This window comes from Nycticebus coucang, chromosome 5 (assembly GCF_027406575.1).
Source record: "Nycticebus coucang isolate mNycCou1 chromosome 5, mNycCou1.pri, whole genome shotgun sequence".
In the NCBI taxonomy this organism is placed as follows: domain Eukaryota; kingdom Metazoa; phylum Chordata; class Mammalia; order Primates; family Lorisidae; genus Nycticebus; species Nycticebus coucang.
In genome coordinates, this window is record NC_069784.1 from 75147213 (window position 1) to 75165134 (window position 17922).

A 17922-nucleotide genomic window follows, 5' to 3' on the forward strand; every position below is an offset into this window, starting at 1 on the left:
GAAGTTCAAGAGCTGGTCTCAGGCAGTGAGGGAACTCACACAGGTTGATCTAATGGGCAAGTGCTATGGGGTTCCACAGAACGGTGATTAGGAAAGGCACTCAGCCCCTCAGCCTACCCTGCAGTCTGTGCTAGTGGACAAGGGTGGAAAGAGCCTGACCCAAATCTTAGCACTCAAGCATTTAGGCCCCTTCCTCAGGAACAGACTTCTCAGTTTGGAGAGACTGTCCTGAAGTTCATACCAGCAGCTACACCTAGTGGCTGGAAAAGCAACCTCTGAGCCCTGACGAGGCTCTTACAATCCAGCCACCATCTGTCTTGTTCCTCTCCCTACCTGAGGGGGAGTAGGGATCAAGCAACCCCCTGGGAACTAGCTATATAGGGTGCCCCTAAAACTTGGAGAATATGTTTGCCCCACCTGGGGGACCAGAGCTTACCACAGGCACAAAAGAACATCTTGGCAGCTGGTTCTTCCACACAATCTTCAAAAATTGGCCAGGGGAACAACAGGGAGCAGCTGCTTCATACACCAAAGTACCACCTACCACACTGGAGATTAAGCTGAGAAACCTAGCTCATTCAAACTGCTGGGAAGAGGTGAAGATATAACTCAAGCGGTTCAACAAACTTGCTAGCACATCCCATAGGCCAACTCAGGACCAGCACTCCTCCCAACTGGCATGGTCAGAGATTGATCTTTGGGGACCAGGAGTAGGCCCGTAACACAGGCCTAGCACTTCCAGGACTCAGTTGAAAGGCCAGGCAATAAGGAATCAAAGAAAGAACTCTAGAAACATGAAAAATCAAGAGTATAAGGACATCCCAAAAGAAAACAATAACTGCTTACCAACAGGTTCTGATCGAAACAAAAATATTGAAATGACAGATGAAGAATTTCGAATACGAATTATAAGGAAGCCCAATGAAATTCAAGAGAAAATAGACCTAACACCAAGAAACCACAAAAACACTGCAGGAAATGAATGAAAAGTTCATTAAAGAAACTGAATTAAAAAAAAAATAAAAAGAGCATTCAGCTGGAAATGAAATATTCATTCCAGGATATACAAAACATTAAGCGGACAGCCTTTCTTGGGCTGGATCAGGCACAAGAAAGAATCTCAGAGATTGAAGACAACACTTTTGTATTAAACAAGTTAGTCAAAGAGAAAGAGGAATGAACAAAGCCTACAAGGAATATAAGATTATGTAAAGAGGCTTAACCTAAGAACCATAAACATCCCTGAGGCTGAAGAAGAAAATACACAAGAGTCAGAAAACGTATTTGAGGAAATAATTGAGGAATATTTCCCTGTTTTTGTCAGAAATCTAGACATCCAAGCACAAGAAGCACAATGGACTCCTGGGGGATTCATCGCAAAGAAGCAATAACCAAGACACATAGTCATCAGACTGGCCAAAGTTAACATAAAGGAGAAATTCCTATAAGATGTAAGGTAAAAACATCAGGCAACTTACAAAGGAAAACTCTGCAGACTTCTCAACTGAAACTCTGAAAGCCAGAAGGGATAAGGGCCCCAGTCTCATTCTTCCTTCTCAAACAGAATAATGGTCAGCCTAGAATTTTGTATCCTACAAAAGTAAGTTTCTTACATCAAGACTTAAATTATCTTATCTAAGTATCTTAAATAAAAACTTTCTCAGATAAGTAAATGCTGAGATAAATTAGCAAGATTAGACCTCCCTGCCCTGCTAGAAATACTCAGATCTGCATTATATACTGATCAGCAAAAATATACACCCCAAAGTATAAAGTCAGCTCAAGTTCAGAGCCCAGATACTACAATGGTTCAAGACATAAAACAAAGCAATAAGGTTCTGCTTAATAGGATGAACAGAAATCTACCCCCTTTATCAATGGCTTTCAATAAATGTGAATGGCTTGAATTTCCCACTGAAGAGAAAAGGGCTGTCTGAAAAAAATAGAAGCCAAGTATCTGATATCACCAGGAAACACATCTAACCTACAAGGACTCATTCAGACTCAAGGTGAATGGAAGGAAAACAATATTCCATGCAAAAGGAAACCAAAAGAAACCTGGTGTAGTCATTGTCTCATCAAATAACATGGACTTCAAAGCAACAAAAGAAAGACGAAGATGGTCATTTTATGATGATAAGGGGAACAATTCAACAAGAGGACATAACAATCTAAATATTACCATATGCCCGTAGCACAGGTGCACCCAGATTCATAAAGCAAACCCTATTAGATCTAAACAAAGTGATAAACAACAATACTATAATACCCAAGGACTTCAACACACCACTGACAGAGCTGGACAGATCCTCCAAGCATAAAACAACAACAAAAAAATAGAATTAAATAGGACTCTAGAACAAATGGGCAAGAGACATTTATTACATTCTATCCAAAAAACCACTCTGCTTTTCTCATTAGCACATGGAACATTCTCTAAGATTGATCGCATCTTAGGCCACAAAACATATCTCAACAAATTTAAAGAAACACAACTCATACCATGTATATTCTCAAACCACAGTGCAATAAAATGAGAAATGAATTCCAGCAGAAACACTCAACTCTACACAAAGTCATGGAGATTAAACAACTTACAGCTAAATGACTATTGAGTCAAGGATGAAATTAAGATGGAAATCATAAGATTCTTTGAACTAAGTGACAAAGAGGACATAAGTTATCAAAATCTATTGGAGGCAGAAAAAGTAGTCCTAAGAGGAAAATTTATAGCCTTAAATATCTACATCAAAAAGAAAGGGATCACAAATAAATGACCTAATGAATCATTTCAAGGTTTTAGAAAAGGAAGAGCAATCCGCTACTCTCAAAACCATCAGAAGAAAAAAATAACTTAGCAGAACTAAATGATATTGATAACAAAATAATTATATGGAAGATTGATGAAACAAAAAGTTGGTTCTTTGAAAAGATAAAACAGACCTCTCACTAGAATAACCAGAAACAGAAAAGAAAAAAAGAGATATTCCAACTGATAGTATGAAAATACCAAATATCATCTCTGAATACTATAAAAATCTCTATGCATATAAACTTGAAAACACTGAGGAAATGGAGAAATTCCTGGAGATTCCTAGACTCAATCAGAAGAAATAGAACTTCCTAACAGATCAATATCGAGGAACAAAATTGAAGCAGCAATAAAAAATCTTCCCACAAAAATAGGTCCTGGACCAGATGGTCTCACAGCCATCTGGCTCTCTCTGGTCTCACTAGACCTACAAAGAAGAACTGGTACCTATTCTGCAGAAATTATTTCATAACACAAGAAAGAAAAAATTCTCCCCAATTCGTTTTGTGAAGCCAGTATAAGCTTGATGCCAAAGTTAGGAAAAGACACAACAAAAAAAGAGAACTGAAGACCCATATCCCTATGAATATAGATGTAAAAATTCTCAATAAAATTCTAGCAAACTGGGTGGCGCCTGTGGCTCAGTCGGTAAGGCGCCGGCCCCATATACCGAGGGTGACGGGTTCAAACCCAGCCCCGGCCAAACTGCAACCGAAAAATAGCCGGGTGTTGTGGCGGGCACCTGTAGTCCCAGCTACTCGGGAGGCTGAGGCAAGAGAATCGCTTAAGCCCAAGAGTTGGAGGTTGCTGTGAGCTGTGTGAGGCCACGGCACTCTACCGAGGGCCATAAAGTGAGACTGTGTCTCTACAAAAAAAAAAAAAAAAATTCTAGCAAACTGAATTTGATAAAAAAAAAAAAATCCACCACAACTAGGTGGGCTTCACAACAGGAATTAAAGATGGTTCAATATATTCAAATCTATTAATGTAATTTGCCATATAATAACTAGCAAAAACTAAGACTACATCTCAATAGACACAGAAAAAACATTTGACAAAATTCAGCACCCTCTATGATAAGAAATACTAAAAAAATAGGCATAGATGGCACATACCTCAAAATTATATAAGTCATATATGACAAACCCATAGTCAGCATCATAGAGAATGGGGAAAAACTGAAACCATACCTGCTTAGAACTGCAACTAGACAAGGTTGCCTACTGTCACCACTTCTATTCAATATAGTGCTGGAAATCCTAGCCAGAGCAATCAATCAATGAACACAAATCAGTAGCATTGCTATACACCAACAACGGTCAAGCTGAGAATCAAAGCAAAGACTCAATACCTTTCACGATAACAACAAAGAAAATAAAATACCTAGGAATGTCTTTAACCAAGGGGGTGAAAGCCCTCTAAAGAGAGAACCAGTAATCACTGAAGAAGGAAATTATAGAGGATGCAAACAAATGGAAAAACATATTATGCTCATGTATTGGCAGAATCAATAATGTTAAAATGTTAATATTAATTAAAATACTAATGTCATTTTTCACAGATCTAGAAAAAAAGTCTGTGTTTCATACTGAAATAGAAAAGAACCCAAATAGCCAAAGCAATCTTAAACAAAAAGAATAAATCAGGAGGCATCACTTTACCTACCAGTCTTGAAGCTATAGTACAAGGCCATAGTCACCACAACAGCATGGTACTGGCATAAGAACAGAGACACAGAACAATGGATCAGAACAGAGAACCCAGATATAAAACCATCCTAATTTTGCCACCAGATCTTTGGCAAAGCAGACAATAACATACACTGAGGAAAAGAGTCCCTGTTCAATAAATGGTGTTGAGAAAATTGGATAATCACATATAGAAGACCTGAAACCAGATCCACAAAAACCACCATTTTTGTGAAATCACCATTCACAAAAAACTAATTCACAATGGATAACATACTATACATCTGGCTGACAACCAAAATCTATAAAGAACTCAAGCAAATCACCAAGAAAAAAGCAAAGAACCCCATTTTTAAAGGTTGACTGAAAACATGAACAGAAGCTTTTCAAAAGAAGATAGGCTAATGGCCAATAAACATATGAAAAAAAATGCTCAACATCTCTAATCCTCAGACAAATGCAAATTCAAAACATGATGAAATATTACCTAATTCCAGTGAGAATGGCTTTTATTGAAAAGTCCCAAAACAGCAGATACAGGCATGGATGCAGAGAGAAAATAACACTCATGCACTGTAGGGACTGCAACCTGTATAGAAAGTAGTATGGAGATACTTCAAAGAACTAACAGTAGACCTACCATTTGATCCAGTAATCCCACTATTGGGTATTTACCCAAGGGAAAAAACATAATTTATCAAAAGACATTTGTACTCAAATGTTTTCTGCAGCACAATTCACAACAGCAAAGATGTGGAAACAACCCAAGTGCCTATCAATTCATGAGTGGAGTAGTAAAATGTAGTATATGTCTACCATGGAGTACTAACCAGTCATAAAAAAAATGGTGAACTAATAGCTTTTGTAACAGCCTGGATGGAACTTTTCACAAGAATGGGAAAACAAACACCACCATGTACTCAGTACTAAATTGTAACTAATCAACTTTTAAGAGCATAGAGAAGAACATTTTCTTATAATTAAAAAATATAATAGACTAATAAATAACTTTGACTACAAAATATTCTCTACCTATTGGCCACCTCTTTGTAAAATTTTGTAATGACTGTTTTGTAAATAAAGTTACATATAGCTACAATTTCCTCTTTTCCCTTTGTATGGCAATTTTAGGGTGACTTTGGGACACCTTATATAATGAATATACTTATACTTTAATAAAATCCTTCATTAAAGATACAGCTAGGTAAATAAATACACAAGGATTTACCCAGAAAACATTTTCAAAACAATAGCAAGGACAGTCTTCTCCTACCAGATACAGTAAAACACACTGCAAAACTGTCATTATAATATTACTACCGCTACTATTATTAGCCGGCAATATATATTGAAAGTTTTCTAAATTCCAGGTACTAAATACCTCATATATACTTTAATACTCACAATGACCCTATGAGATTTGTATTATTTATCATCCCCACTTTAGAGATGAGAAAACTGAAATTACTAAGAGGTTTAGTACCTTGACCAAAGTAACACTCCAGATAGGCAAGAGTCCACTATACAGAAAAGTCATTGGTGTATCCTTCTGGAAAAGTAATTTGGTTATCTTTGTCCATTCACTTAGCAAATATGTACTGCCTGGGTAATATTTACTAACTACTACTCTAGATGCTAGAAACACAGCAATGAAAAAAGCAGACAAGGCTCCTACAGTTATATTCTAATGTGCACAGACAATAAGCAAGGAAGCAAATATCATTTCAGAAAGTGAGAAGCATGCCAAAAAAGGAAATAAAACTGGGTGATAAGAAGGAAACAAATAAGAAGGGGTCTACTTTTATCAATGTCCAAGAAGCCATCTCTAAAATAAACAAATATATACATATATATATAGAGAGAGAGAGAGAGAAAAGCTGAAAAGAGGACAGCCTATAATGAGCTGGACAAACATTCCACGGGGCAGAAGAGCTAAAGTCCCAAGCTGGGACCAGATCAGAACGATCAGGAACTAGAAAGAAGGCCAACATACCTGCAGCAGAGGGAACAAGTATAAGACAGAAAATGGATATTTACTACAGGGGCCCAGGACATACTCTTCAATCTAGCAATACCATTTCTAGGATTCTCTCCAACAGCAATAATAATATGTGTAAAACTATGCACAGAAGAATGTTATTGCTAGGTAGTCTGTAAAAGGAAACTGACTGGAAAAACTAAATGTTGATCATTTTTAGAAGCGTGTAATAGATTACAGCATGACATACACTACACAGTTAATGAAAAGAGACAGACAGTATATGACCTGCTTCAATGTACTGACCTCGAAAAAAAAGGGATATTGTGTGAAAAAAAAAACTAATACACTAAGGTTTATGACATAATTCTGTGTTTTTGTTTTTTGTCTTGTTCTTTTTTAATGAATGACAGTATCACCAATTTGAATGCCGAAGTCTGGTCCTGGGTAAATGGCACTTTGCTTCCTCCCTCTCCAGGCAAACATCCTCTCGTATTCTATCCTCCTTCCTCTTCCTCAAGTTCGGGATTTGGCTTACCTCAGCACACTGCTTATTTTTCTTACCTGGGACCATGAACAGCATCATAAGAATTTTAAGAGTATAGAGAAGAACAGTTTTTATAATTTAAAAATGTAATAGTCTTTAAATAACTTTGAAATAATGGAATCAGTTCTAATGATTTTAGTCAGAAGGCACCACAAACTTTATTTAAAAATCAAAAGTCACATTACTATGAGCAATTAAAGGCAGCTAAATATTCAGGTGGCTATTATTACACTAGCAAAGATGCAAATGATAAATTATTCTTACCTCTACTTTTGTTCGATAAAGAACAAGTCTTTTAAGGCTGCATAATTTGGCAATGTGGTTGAAAGCTTGAGGTGGTAGTTTATCACAGGAGGAAAGATTTAAGTCCTGTAGACTTGGACACATCTCAGAAATAACCTCCAAGCAAGTTTCATTAAGGAAGTGGCTACAAGATAATTCAAGGCGTACTAATTCAGATCCACAAACCTTCAGAAACCTGTAAAAAAAAAAAAAAAATCCATGTTTATAAAACTAAAATACCTTCTCAAGAACACTGAATATCAATTCTAAGCAGATATTCTTAGAAGAATAGATTTCTTTAAGGGAAATGTGAAACATGCTTTGCTTAAATTCACCTTCACTACATAATGAAATATGAACGGTTAGGCTAAAATAAATCAACCTGAGAAGATAAAATAGATATCAAATAAAAAGTCAGCTAATGCTAAGTAGAAAATTAAAGCAGAAAGTGTATTTCTCCTACATACCTATAATTGACATTCTGAGTTGGTAAAGCCAAAAAAACAAAACTCTAATGTCTTGGAAGATTATTTCCCCCTTAACAATACCCATTCAATACTGGATAATATATTTTGAACACTACACACAAAGTAACATCTTTAATTAAATAACCTCAAAGCAAATCAGACTAGCCTCTTCTCAAGGCAGAACTGTACTGCTGTGATGTTTTCCAGGTAGTTGTTACAGCTTGCTTGATGTTGAAATTATTACAAAATATTCAGTTACAGCTTCAAATAAAATACATAGAAATAATCCAAGTTAAAGGACATAAAATGCTTCATCAGTGTAGAAATTACAGTATTTACCTTAGTTGCATTACAGTTTGGGGGAAAACAGTCCTAGCCATAATCATCACTTGAAAACAATCTAAAAATAAACATGACTGTAAGAGTATGTGAACCCATAAAGGTTTAGCAACTAAGCAAATGGAACCCTCAAACCAGGCACCAATTATGACTATCCAAGTGGCTTGACATAACCTTGCCCATCAGTGTCATATCAGTAATATACTGTTAATTTATGCCACATCTATTTTCCTAAATGATTTAATGAGCTTACAAAAAAATAAAATCAACTAAACCAGATCCACTTGTATAAAAAAAGAAAGCAACACTGGACTAAAAAGATGGGGTTTTTTCCCCCTGTTCCACCACTTCCTAGTGACCTTGAAAAAGGCATTGAGCCAAATCTCAGCATTTCCCATGCTGTAAAAGCAGACTTGAAGTGTGCCACCAGGATTCACCATGCTGCCTTGTGGTACTGAACATAAAGTAATACCTGAACACAGTTTATAAAGGTCAAAACACCGCATAAAGAAACATTAGTTGCATCTTGGCTAACTCACATTTAAAAAACAAAAAAATTCAGTTGCTGCAAATTTATTTTAAATATTGCAAGTAACTAGCAGCTCATACATCTTATTTACACCTGAACACTTACTTATTCTTAATCTGCTGCACTATGTGTTCTGCTGTACCTCAGTTCACCCTTTCCTTTTAAATGTTAAATTCAACGGCCTTTCTTATCAGTACTTGTATTATTTGATTTGTGATATTTCATACAACTGCCCACTCCTTCCTTAAAATTCTGACACTTGGGCCAGGCGCGGTGGCTCACACCTATAATCCTAGTACTCTGGTAAGGCCAAGGCAGATGGATTGCCTGAGCTAATGAGTTCGAGACCAGCCTGAGCAAAAGCAACCCCATCTCTAAAAACTAGCCGGCATTATGGTGGCTGCCTGTAATCCCAGGCACTCGGGAGGCTGAGGCAAGAGGATTACTTGGGTCCAGGAGTTTGAGGTTTCTGGGAGTTGTGATGCCATAGCACTCTACCCCAGAGTGACTGAGTGAGGCTGTCTCCAAAAAAAAAAAAAAAAAAAAAAAAAATTTCTGACACTTCATCTCCTGGATCATCTCCTCCAACCTGTCTCATCCTCTGCCAATTGTATCAGCTAAGCTGCAGTCCGCATCAAGCACATTTGTTCATTCAATATTTATGGAGCTTTTACTATGAGCCTATGAGCTAGGCAATAATCTAAGCACTGGGGAAACAGCACTGGACCAAGAACCCTGCTCTCATAGAGCTTACTTACCTCTTGGTGAGAGAGGGAGACTATACACAAATAAGTAAGTAAAATAATATTTAAATTGTGGCATGAAAAGTGTCGAGGAAATAAAAGGAGGGAAGGGCAATAGGAAGTGTCATGGGTAGACAGTGGTCAGAGAAGTCTCTGAAGCCCTGAAGAGGGTAGCAAAGAAGGTATATGGAGGAAGAGCATTCCAGGCAAAGGGACTGGCAAGTGCAAAGGTCCTGGGACAGTGTAACCAGCAGAGTGAGAACAGAGAGATGTAGGAGGCACAAAGTGATGAGAGGTGAGGAGGAGACCAGAGGGGGAGGGGCCCACTCATATAATGTGTGTCGCTATCAAGACTTTGGCTTGGATTTTGAGGGAGATAAGATTCCTAATCATCAGAGGTACTGAACAGAGGAGGATACAACCTCCTTGTTGAACCAGGATCACTCTGGTCTTCACACGAAGATCAGAGTGAAGAGGAACAAAGCCCAAAACAGGGGACTCCTTGGGACACAACTGCAATATTCTAGGAAGAAAGAATGGCACACTGGATCCGCGTGGTGGCACAAAATGTGGTGGTAAATATTCAGATTCTGGATTTATTTCAAAGGTAGCCAGTGTATAATAATTTATGACATATCTTCTATATATTGAATCAAACTCTGGCACCATCTATTTTCCAAACTATTATTTTTCTTTTAATCACAAGTTCTTTATTTATGGTTTTATATTGAGTTTTATAAGCTGCCTCAAATTCTTTGGCAATTAAGGTATATCTGTGATATACCTAGTACTTAAAATGATGTCAGGTATAAAGGAAACACTTGATGAGAGTTAGTTGAGTGAATCTTCCAGTTATACAAATTCACTTGATAAATTTTCCTCTGTTCTTTAACAAACTATGTTCTAGTGACTCAGGGTATTTTTCCCTCAACTGGATCAAACTGTTTTCAAGAAATATAATAAAATTAACATTGTGACCTTAACTGTATATGGTACCCTCCAGCAACAATAGAAAAAGGAAAAAGAAAGTCTTAAAAGTGCCTCTACTTTCTTGGGGAGACAAATGTGTAAAATATAGGTAGGCAATTGAATAAATACATTAATGGAAAAAAGCTCTTTATAGCATAGAACTGTAGCTCTATGTCAAAATAATCTAGTTTTTGAATCTAAAAAGCATCCAAGAATATTTCCTGTAGGGATGAATATAAATTACTTAGGACAAGTAGAGGGGTTAGAGGTAAAAAGTTACACATAAAAAGTTACACATAATCAGGGTTATTCAGCCACTATTTGAAGAAACATGGTAGTAGAAAAAATGAATCTAAGGCTTATTTTTAACAAAATGATGCAATTAAGCTTTAAAGCACAAACAAGTTGGGAGGTAAAGGAATATCTAAGACTTTAGAACACTATATTCTGAAAAGAAAAGTGGGGTTCTGATAGAAGTGATTTTAATGAGTAATGATATGCATGAATGGCACTCAAAGTTGCAAATCACAATCTATAGCTAGGATAGGATTTTAATAACTGATTAAAGGCTTTAAGTTCTCTTTATTACAAGGCAACTTACTACCCTGCTATTCTGAGTAATACAAATTCCTAAAAAGTTATTATTACTTTTTTTTTTTTTACAGTTTTTTTTTTTTTTTTTTGGCTGGGGCCGGGTTTGAACCTGCCACCTCAGGTATTTGGGGCCTGTGCCCTACTCACTGAGCCATAGGTGCCGCCCCCTAAAAAGTTATTTAAAATCTAGTTAAACAGTCCTAACTTGTAAGGATAAAATTTTTAGGCAACAAAAATAAATTACATCAAACTTTTTCCCAGAGACTTGCTCAAGGAACAGCGGATCACATTGGTCTCTGGCTTTAAAATGTGTTTTCCTTTAAAGTATTATAAATAAGTCTTTTTCACAGTAATGAGCATAAATAGACCATACTTATTCATAGATTATTCATTAATAATCAAGCCATGAATATTTACTGTTTATTCTGGGAATGCTGCCTGTAAGCCATAATGAGGATCAATTCAGCAGTCAAGTCTTGGGGGCCCAACAGCAATCAGGAGGCAAAACTCCAGTACACCCCCCACCCACCCACCCAAAGGAAGATACTCTCTCCCTCTTATTTAAACTTTTCCAAATAGAAACAACAACTACACTTACAGGAATGCTATCAAGATTTGTGGTTTTACTGGCTGAAATATGGAGAAGTTAAATTTTATGCATTTTTGTGATTACTCAAATAGCCCTACAACAACTAACATGGGTGAATTGAAAACGGAAGAGAAATTGCTGGTGAGAAAGTAGACTGGAGTTCTAACATTGCAAAAGAAGGTCCTTATCCATTACCAGTGTACAATTTAAAGCTTGTTTTCTGCTCATGCAACCAGAATGAGCTACATAAAGAAAGATTTAAAATGGACGGCACCTGTGGCTCAAAGGAGTAGGGCGCTGGCCCCATATACTGGAGGTGGCGGGCCAAAAAAAAACTTCCAAAAAAAAAAAGGAAAAAGAAAAAAAGAAAGATGTAAAAAACAGATTTACTATCACGTTGACATTTTACTTAATATTATTACTAGCCATAAGCAGTGCATGGCCAAAGCCGCCTCACTTCAGCCATTCACTCCTACTGTTTTCTTTAATGTCTACCATTATTAGTTACCATCCTGTTATTTATAAAAATACATAAAAGACATATTTCTATCTTACTATCTGTAGCCTGGAGGCAGGAACTATATTATACATCTCATATATCTATTTACATGGCCAATGATATCCATTATAATGTCTTGCACGTAAAGGATGAAAACAAACACTTGATACATTCCTATAGTGTAAAATAATGAGAAAAAGCTATGTGGGTAATTAAAATAACCTAAAGGTCTGTATAATGTAAAATAATGCTTACTGACACCATTGTTCTATCTGCTATCATACTCAGTTAGTCTTGGTTTATAGCAGTATATGCTCTAAATACTCCGTCATCATTAGCTTCTGTTCTTCCTGGACCTATTAGCAGAGAGAACAATTTTCAGATTGTGTGTGTGTGTTTTGAGGTAAAGGGGAGTAGAAAGAACTAAACTGTGTTTCACTGGACAGCTGTCAAATGTCTCCAAATGAACCTCTTCCCTTTGCTCTTTTTCTGGCAGAAAAGAAACTCAGTATACCCATGCCACTACAAGCCATTAATGCTTGTGTTGATTTGTCACTTTGATGCATAAACTATCAGTGTTAGCATTTTGAACATATTGTTACTATTTCAAACATTACTACTCATCTAAATATAACATCAAATACTTATTTCTGAAACTGCAACTTTATTTGTATAATCTGAGTCAAGAGGAAACAAGGCTCCACATACAAATTTCTAATTTATAAACCACTACTCAAGAATGTATCCATTGGGGATATATGTCGGGATAGCTGTAGTATAGCTGTAGTTCATTTTTCAGGATAAAAGAAATTTATTAATCCATTAATTTAAAATAACAGGTAATTTTCCCAAAGTTTCTACTCCATTATTTAACTTCCTCAAAATGATGGGATTATATCTAGCATACGATGAGAACAACCATCACAAGGTTAAGAGAAAAACACCTGTTTGTATAATAAGAAAAATTACTATGGCATTACCAAATGAATATGTACTTGTGCAAGCTTTCAAATGTTTAACAGGTGACATTTAATAGTAAGGAAACTAAATGCTTAAATAAAAAGGAGCAGAGACACCTGGGCCAGTCTACAAGTGTGGTCGGCTACTTAGCATGCAATTGCATTTTCAACATAATTAGTTTAAATGAGCTTCTAAATCTGGGTGATATATTGCACATGTAATTAAGATTTAATTAAAAATGTTCTATAATAAATTGTTTTCCATTTCTGACAAATCACATTATAGAGGTAGATTTGATTTGGAAATAGTTTTTAAAATGTGTTAATCATCTATGCTGAAAATACGAGAAAAAAAAAGGAGCTCTGTTGAAAGTTACTTGGGGGTGGCGCCTATGGCTCAGTGAGTAGGGCACCGGCCCCATATGCCGAGGGTGGTGGGTTCAAACCCAGCCCCGGCCAAACTGCAAAAACAAAAAAATAGCCGGGCGTTGTGGTGGGCGCCTGTAGTCCCAGCTGCTCGGGAGGCTGAGGCAAGAGAATCACATAAGCCCAAGAGCTGGAGGTTGCTGTGAGCCGTGTGACGCCACGGCACTCTACCGAGGGCAGTAAAGTGAAACTCTGTCTCTACAAAAAAAAAAAGAAAGTTACTTGGGATTTAAAAAATATGAGGTAAATAAAGACTACAGTTCCCCTTCATATTATTAAGAGGATGGTAAAATGCACTCATTTTTATAAGCAGCAGTATTCAGTACACAATGAAACATAAAACATTTCTTTATTTGTATAATGTACATGGTATATAATTCCAAACTTTTATCATATAAAAGAACTACTACATAATAAGTATAGCCTGATGGTGGGAAAAACCTCACCAAGGCTTTGCACTAACCTGCTAAATCCCGTGACAGAGATAAAGCCCCTACTGCCAGTCCAAGATAAATTAAGCCACTGGACGAGAGTGCATCGAGCCTGCAGAAATCCCAGAGAGGCATCATTTAGCTTTGCCCAGTATGGCTGCAGATTGAGGTGGATGTACTGTAGAGGGTCACAGCAATGCTGGTTCAGTAGTTTGCAAGTCTGTGCTAATCTGCACAGATCTGGTAGAGTAAGATGATTCAGAATCATCTGAATGAGCTACATAAGGGAGAGGAATCAAGATCAGGAGAGAAAAACACTAAAAATCTCTTTATTAAACATACAGTGTGATCTAATAAGAAATAAAAGTATAATATATTTTATAATACTTCACATAATAAACAAATCAACATCGAACAGAATTACTCAAATGTTAAAAAAATCATATGTGTTTAAGACCATATTGGTTTTCGAAATTGTTTGAAGTATATTTAGCTCATGTTGACTACTCATTTCTTAGAATGCAGAGATATATTTTGGTAATATTGTGTAATATAGTGTTCCGTTTACTCAGCACTTACTGAACATCTAAGATATACCAGACACTGATAGAAAGAGCCCATTCTCAGAGTGCTACAGTCCAACAGGGATTTATCCAATGATCACGTGTTAATAGCTTTGATAGAGCATAGAATGCTACTAAAGGCCTGATCCACACAGGGCTAACTCCAAAATGAAAGTATGCTTGGCCAAGAAGTCTCAGCTTTAAAGAGTGATGGGCAAACTAGATAAAAATACAATCTAGCAGTAAGGACTGGGTTACAAAGAGCATCACAGTGGAGTTTGGATTTATCCTGAAAGCAGTGAGGAGTCCTGAGGGATCTGAACTGCAAAGCAACATGGTCAGATCTGTATTTTAGAAGGATTACTGCAGCGGGTGCTACAAGAGGCAGGCAGGGAAGCCGGGGAGTGGGGGTGGGGGGTGGAGGGTAATGCAGAATTCTAGGAAAGAGAAAATAAGGTGTCTGCTTAAGGAAGCTGGCACTGATGATGGAGTAGCAAACATACAAAACTTATTAACAAAGAAGAAACAAAGAGATTATTATCTCTAAATTATCTCCTTCAACTAGTCAAAATTTTAGTTTTTTATTAAGAGTTGGGGGGGCGGCGCCTGTGGCTCAGTGAATAGGGCGCCGGCCCCATATGCCGAGGGTGGCGGGTTTGGCAGAGCCCCGGCCAAACTGCAACAAAAAAACAGCCGGGCGTTGTGGCGGGCGCCTGTAGTCCCAGCTGCTCAGGAGGCTGAGGCAAGAGAATCGCATAAGCCCAAGAGTTAGAGGTTGCTGTGAGCCGTGTGACGCCACGGCACTCTACCCGAGGGCGGTACAGTGAGACTCTGTCTCTACAAAAAAAAAAAAAAAAAAAAAAAAAGAGTTGGGGGCTTCTAAACTAGTCTTCAAAGCTTTGATTAATAGCTATTCTGAACCAAAAACCATAAAGAAAAGAAAAAGATAAAATATTTGCTAAAAGTTGAAAATCTTATTTAAGATGAGAGGAGGTTTTTGTTTTTTGAATTTAGTGCAGGGTATTTATTGAGCACAAGTTTCTGTTTTGTAATTAACCTAAATGCTCTTCTTCAATTTATTTGATTATCTTAGGCTTAACAGTAATTTCAGATCAGAATCTGTTTTAGGCCAAAATAATGCAAAATACAGAGTAACAACAATATGATATTTAGGAGAAGTTTAAGGAGTGCTTATAAAACATGAGCATCAGCTAATTATTAAGTACACAGAACCCCTATAAGTTAACCACCCGAGGGACTATAACAAACTGGTCAACATACAGAGGTGTCAGCATAAGGAGCTAGGCTACTGTACTGATACATTCATGTGGTTGGTGCATGTCCAGTCCATGAAAATTAGGTCAATATAAGGACATGGTCAATGTAGAGAGGTGGTCAACTATGATGTTCTATTGTACATTGTATATAGCAACTTTTGGAATATTTTTGCTATTTATTTTTAACATTTCAACTAGACTTTTAAAAAGTAACATCAGGATACGTGTGTGTGCATTTATAAAAACAGGAAAATATAAGGAAATTAAAAGTTAGCTCAAAAGCTGACAAAGATGCTCTTCTTAACCAAAATTTAACCTTCTTCTAAGCTCGTTTGTGTACTTCCTTGTGAAACCAAGTTTTAACAAAGAACCTGGCTAAGTCAGATTAATAAAAACTCTCATCCATTACTATCCCCAGGTGGTATCTCATTACCTACATTTAGCCGAAATCTCCCTTACTCCTCATGTTTCTTCTCACTAATTTTCTATCCACTGACACCCCAATCTGCAACTTGGCCATACACTTGTATTTTCTGTACTCAAAGTTGAACACAATCTCTCTCCCCACTACAAAATCTTACTGCTGTGTTCCCTAAACCTGTCACAATTGAATAATTTTTTCTCTAAAAAATTGCATCCAATAAAACTGTTAACATGCAAAATACTATACAAACAAATGAAAAAAATTCAAGTAAAAAAATTAGAAAACCCAAACATTGAAGAAAGGTAGAAAATGAGAAATCTCTCCATCTCTACACTCAATTCTAATAATCCTTCTCCCCAGAGATTAAGCACTGTTATGTGTGTGAAATTTTATTCTTGAATCTGCAATAAAAAAGATACTACTGCTCAACACCCGGATTTTCTCAGTTAATGATATATGCAGTAGATCTTCCTATACCTACATACATAGACCCACCTCTTTCCATTTCATAGATGTGACATAATAATTCAACCAGTTTCGGCGGCGCCTGTGGCTCAGTGAGTAGGGCGCCAGCCCCATATGCTGAGGGTGGCGGGTTCAAACCCAGCCCCGGCCAAACTGCAACAAAAAAAAATAGCCGGGCATTGTGGCGGGCGCCTGTAGTCCCAGCTGCTCAGGAGGCTGAGGCAAGAGAATCGCGTAAGCCCAAGAGTTAGAGGTTGCTGCGAGCCGTGTGACGCCACGGCACTCTACCCGAGGGCGGTACAGTGAGACTCTGTCTCTACAAAAATAAAAAATAAAAATAAATAAAAAAATAATAATAATTCAACCAGTTTCTCCGATGTATCTCATGCTTTTTTATTGCAAATTATATTGCAGTATCATTGTATGTATTATTTATGTACATTCATCTTGGCAAACTTTGCAAATATACTGTTGGGGTAAATTACATGCATTTACAAGTTTTGATACAAGCATGAAATTGCCCTTCAGAATGTCCACGTTAATTTATATATGCACAAAAGCACCCTCTCACTTATATCATAGACAGCACTGCTATCAAAACTTTAAACTTTTTCATTCTGAAAGGCAAAAAAGAAAAAATAAGTGGGAGGGGGGAGGAGGACTGTTTTCCCTGCAGGTCTTCTTTTTCCTTTTTTTAACTACAGAAATTTAGCCGTTTCTGAAGGGTGTTGCCTGTTCCCGGACTCTGTCCTATTCCATTTATCTAGTCAGTATTTCTCCCATACGAATTACTCTCTAGTTAAAATAAGTAAGCCTTCTTCTAAATTTTTAAAGCATATGCATTGGAATGGATTGGACTATTTGGTTACTAATGTGTTTCAGGACTAACTCTCACTCTTCCTGTCCATAATTTCCCTGCATATTCTTTCCTTTCCTTTCCTATCCTTTCCTTTTTCCTTTCCTTCCTTTCTGAACTTTTCACTTTAAAAAAATTGTTTGCATTTTAATTAGGATATCACTGAATACATAGATTACTTCAAGGAAAACTGACACTTTGACTTTATTGTGTTTTCCTACTCAAAGCACGCTCTAATTTTTTAGTATAAGTCTAAAGTATCTGCAACTCCCCTCAAGTAATTCTACTGTAAACTGGAGTACCCTGAAAACCACTGTATACTTCAGCATCCTGAAGACCACTGGCTAAAGGGATAAAATGCAAACCTGCTGGGAAAACCCAGAGGTCTCTGAGGCAGGAGCGCAGGCTATGGCTGCCCAGGCCGGGGAGTCCCAGACACTGCTGTCTATGAGTGTGGACCTGTGCCCTGAGGCAGCCCTGAGCCT

General features: G+C 37.1%; 1 protein-coding gene across 2 annotated transcripts in view; it reads right to left on the bottom strand.

Annotated features, from left to right (window-relative positions):
- FBXL4 (F-box and leucine rich repeat protein 4) overlaps nt 1–17922 on the bottom strand; it is a 90114-nt gene that overhangs the window by 32759 nt on the left and 39433 nt on the right. For both annotated transcript variants that reach the window (XM_053591987.1, XM_053591986.1), the window contains exons 5-6: nt 13885–14129; nt 7290–7503 (exon numbers count right to left, since the gene is read on the bottom strand). In XM_053591987.1, the coding sequence (XP_053447962.1) occupies nt 7290–7503; nt 13885–14129 (459 nt within the window). The remainder of the gene's footprint in view (nt 1–7289; nt 7504–13884; nt 14130–17922) is intronic.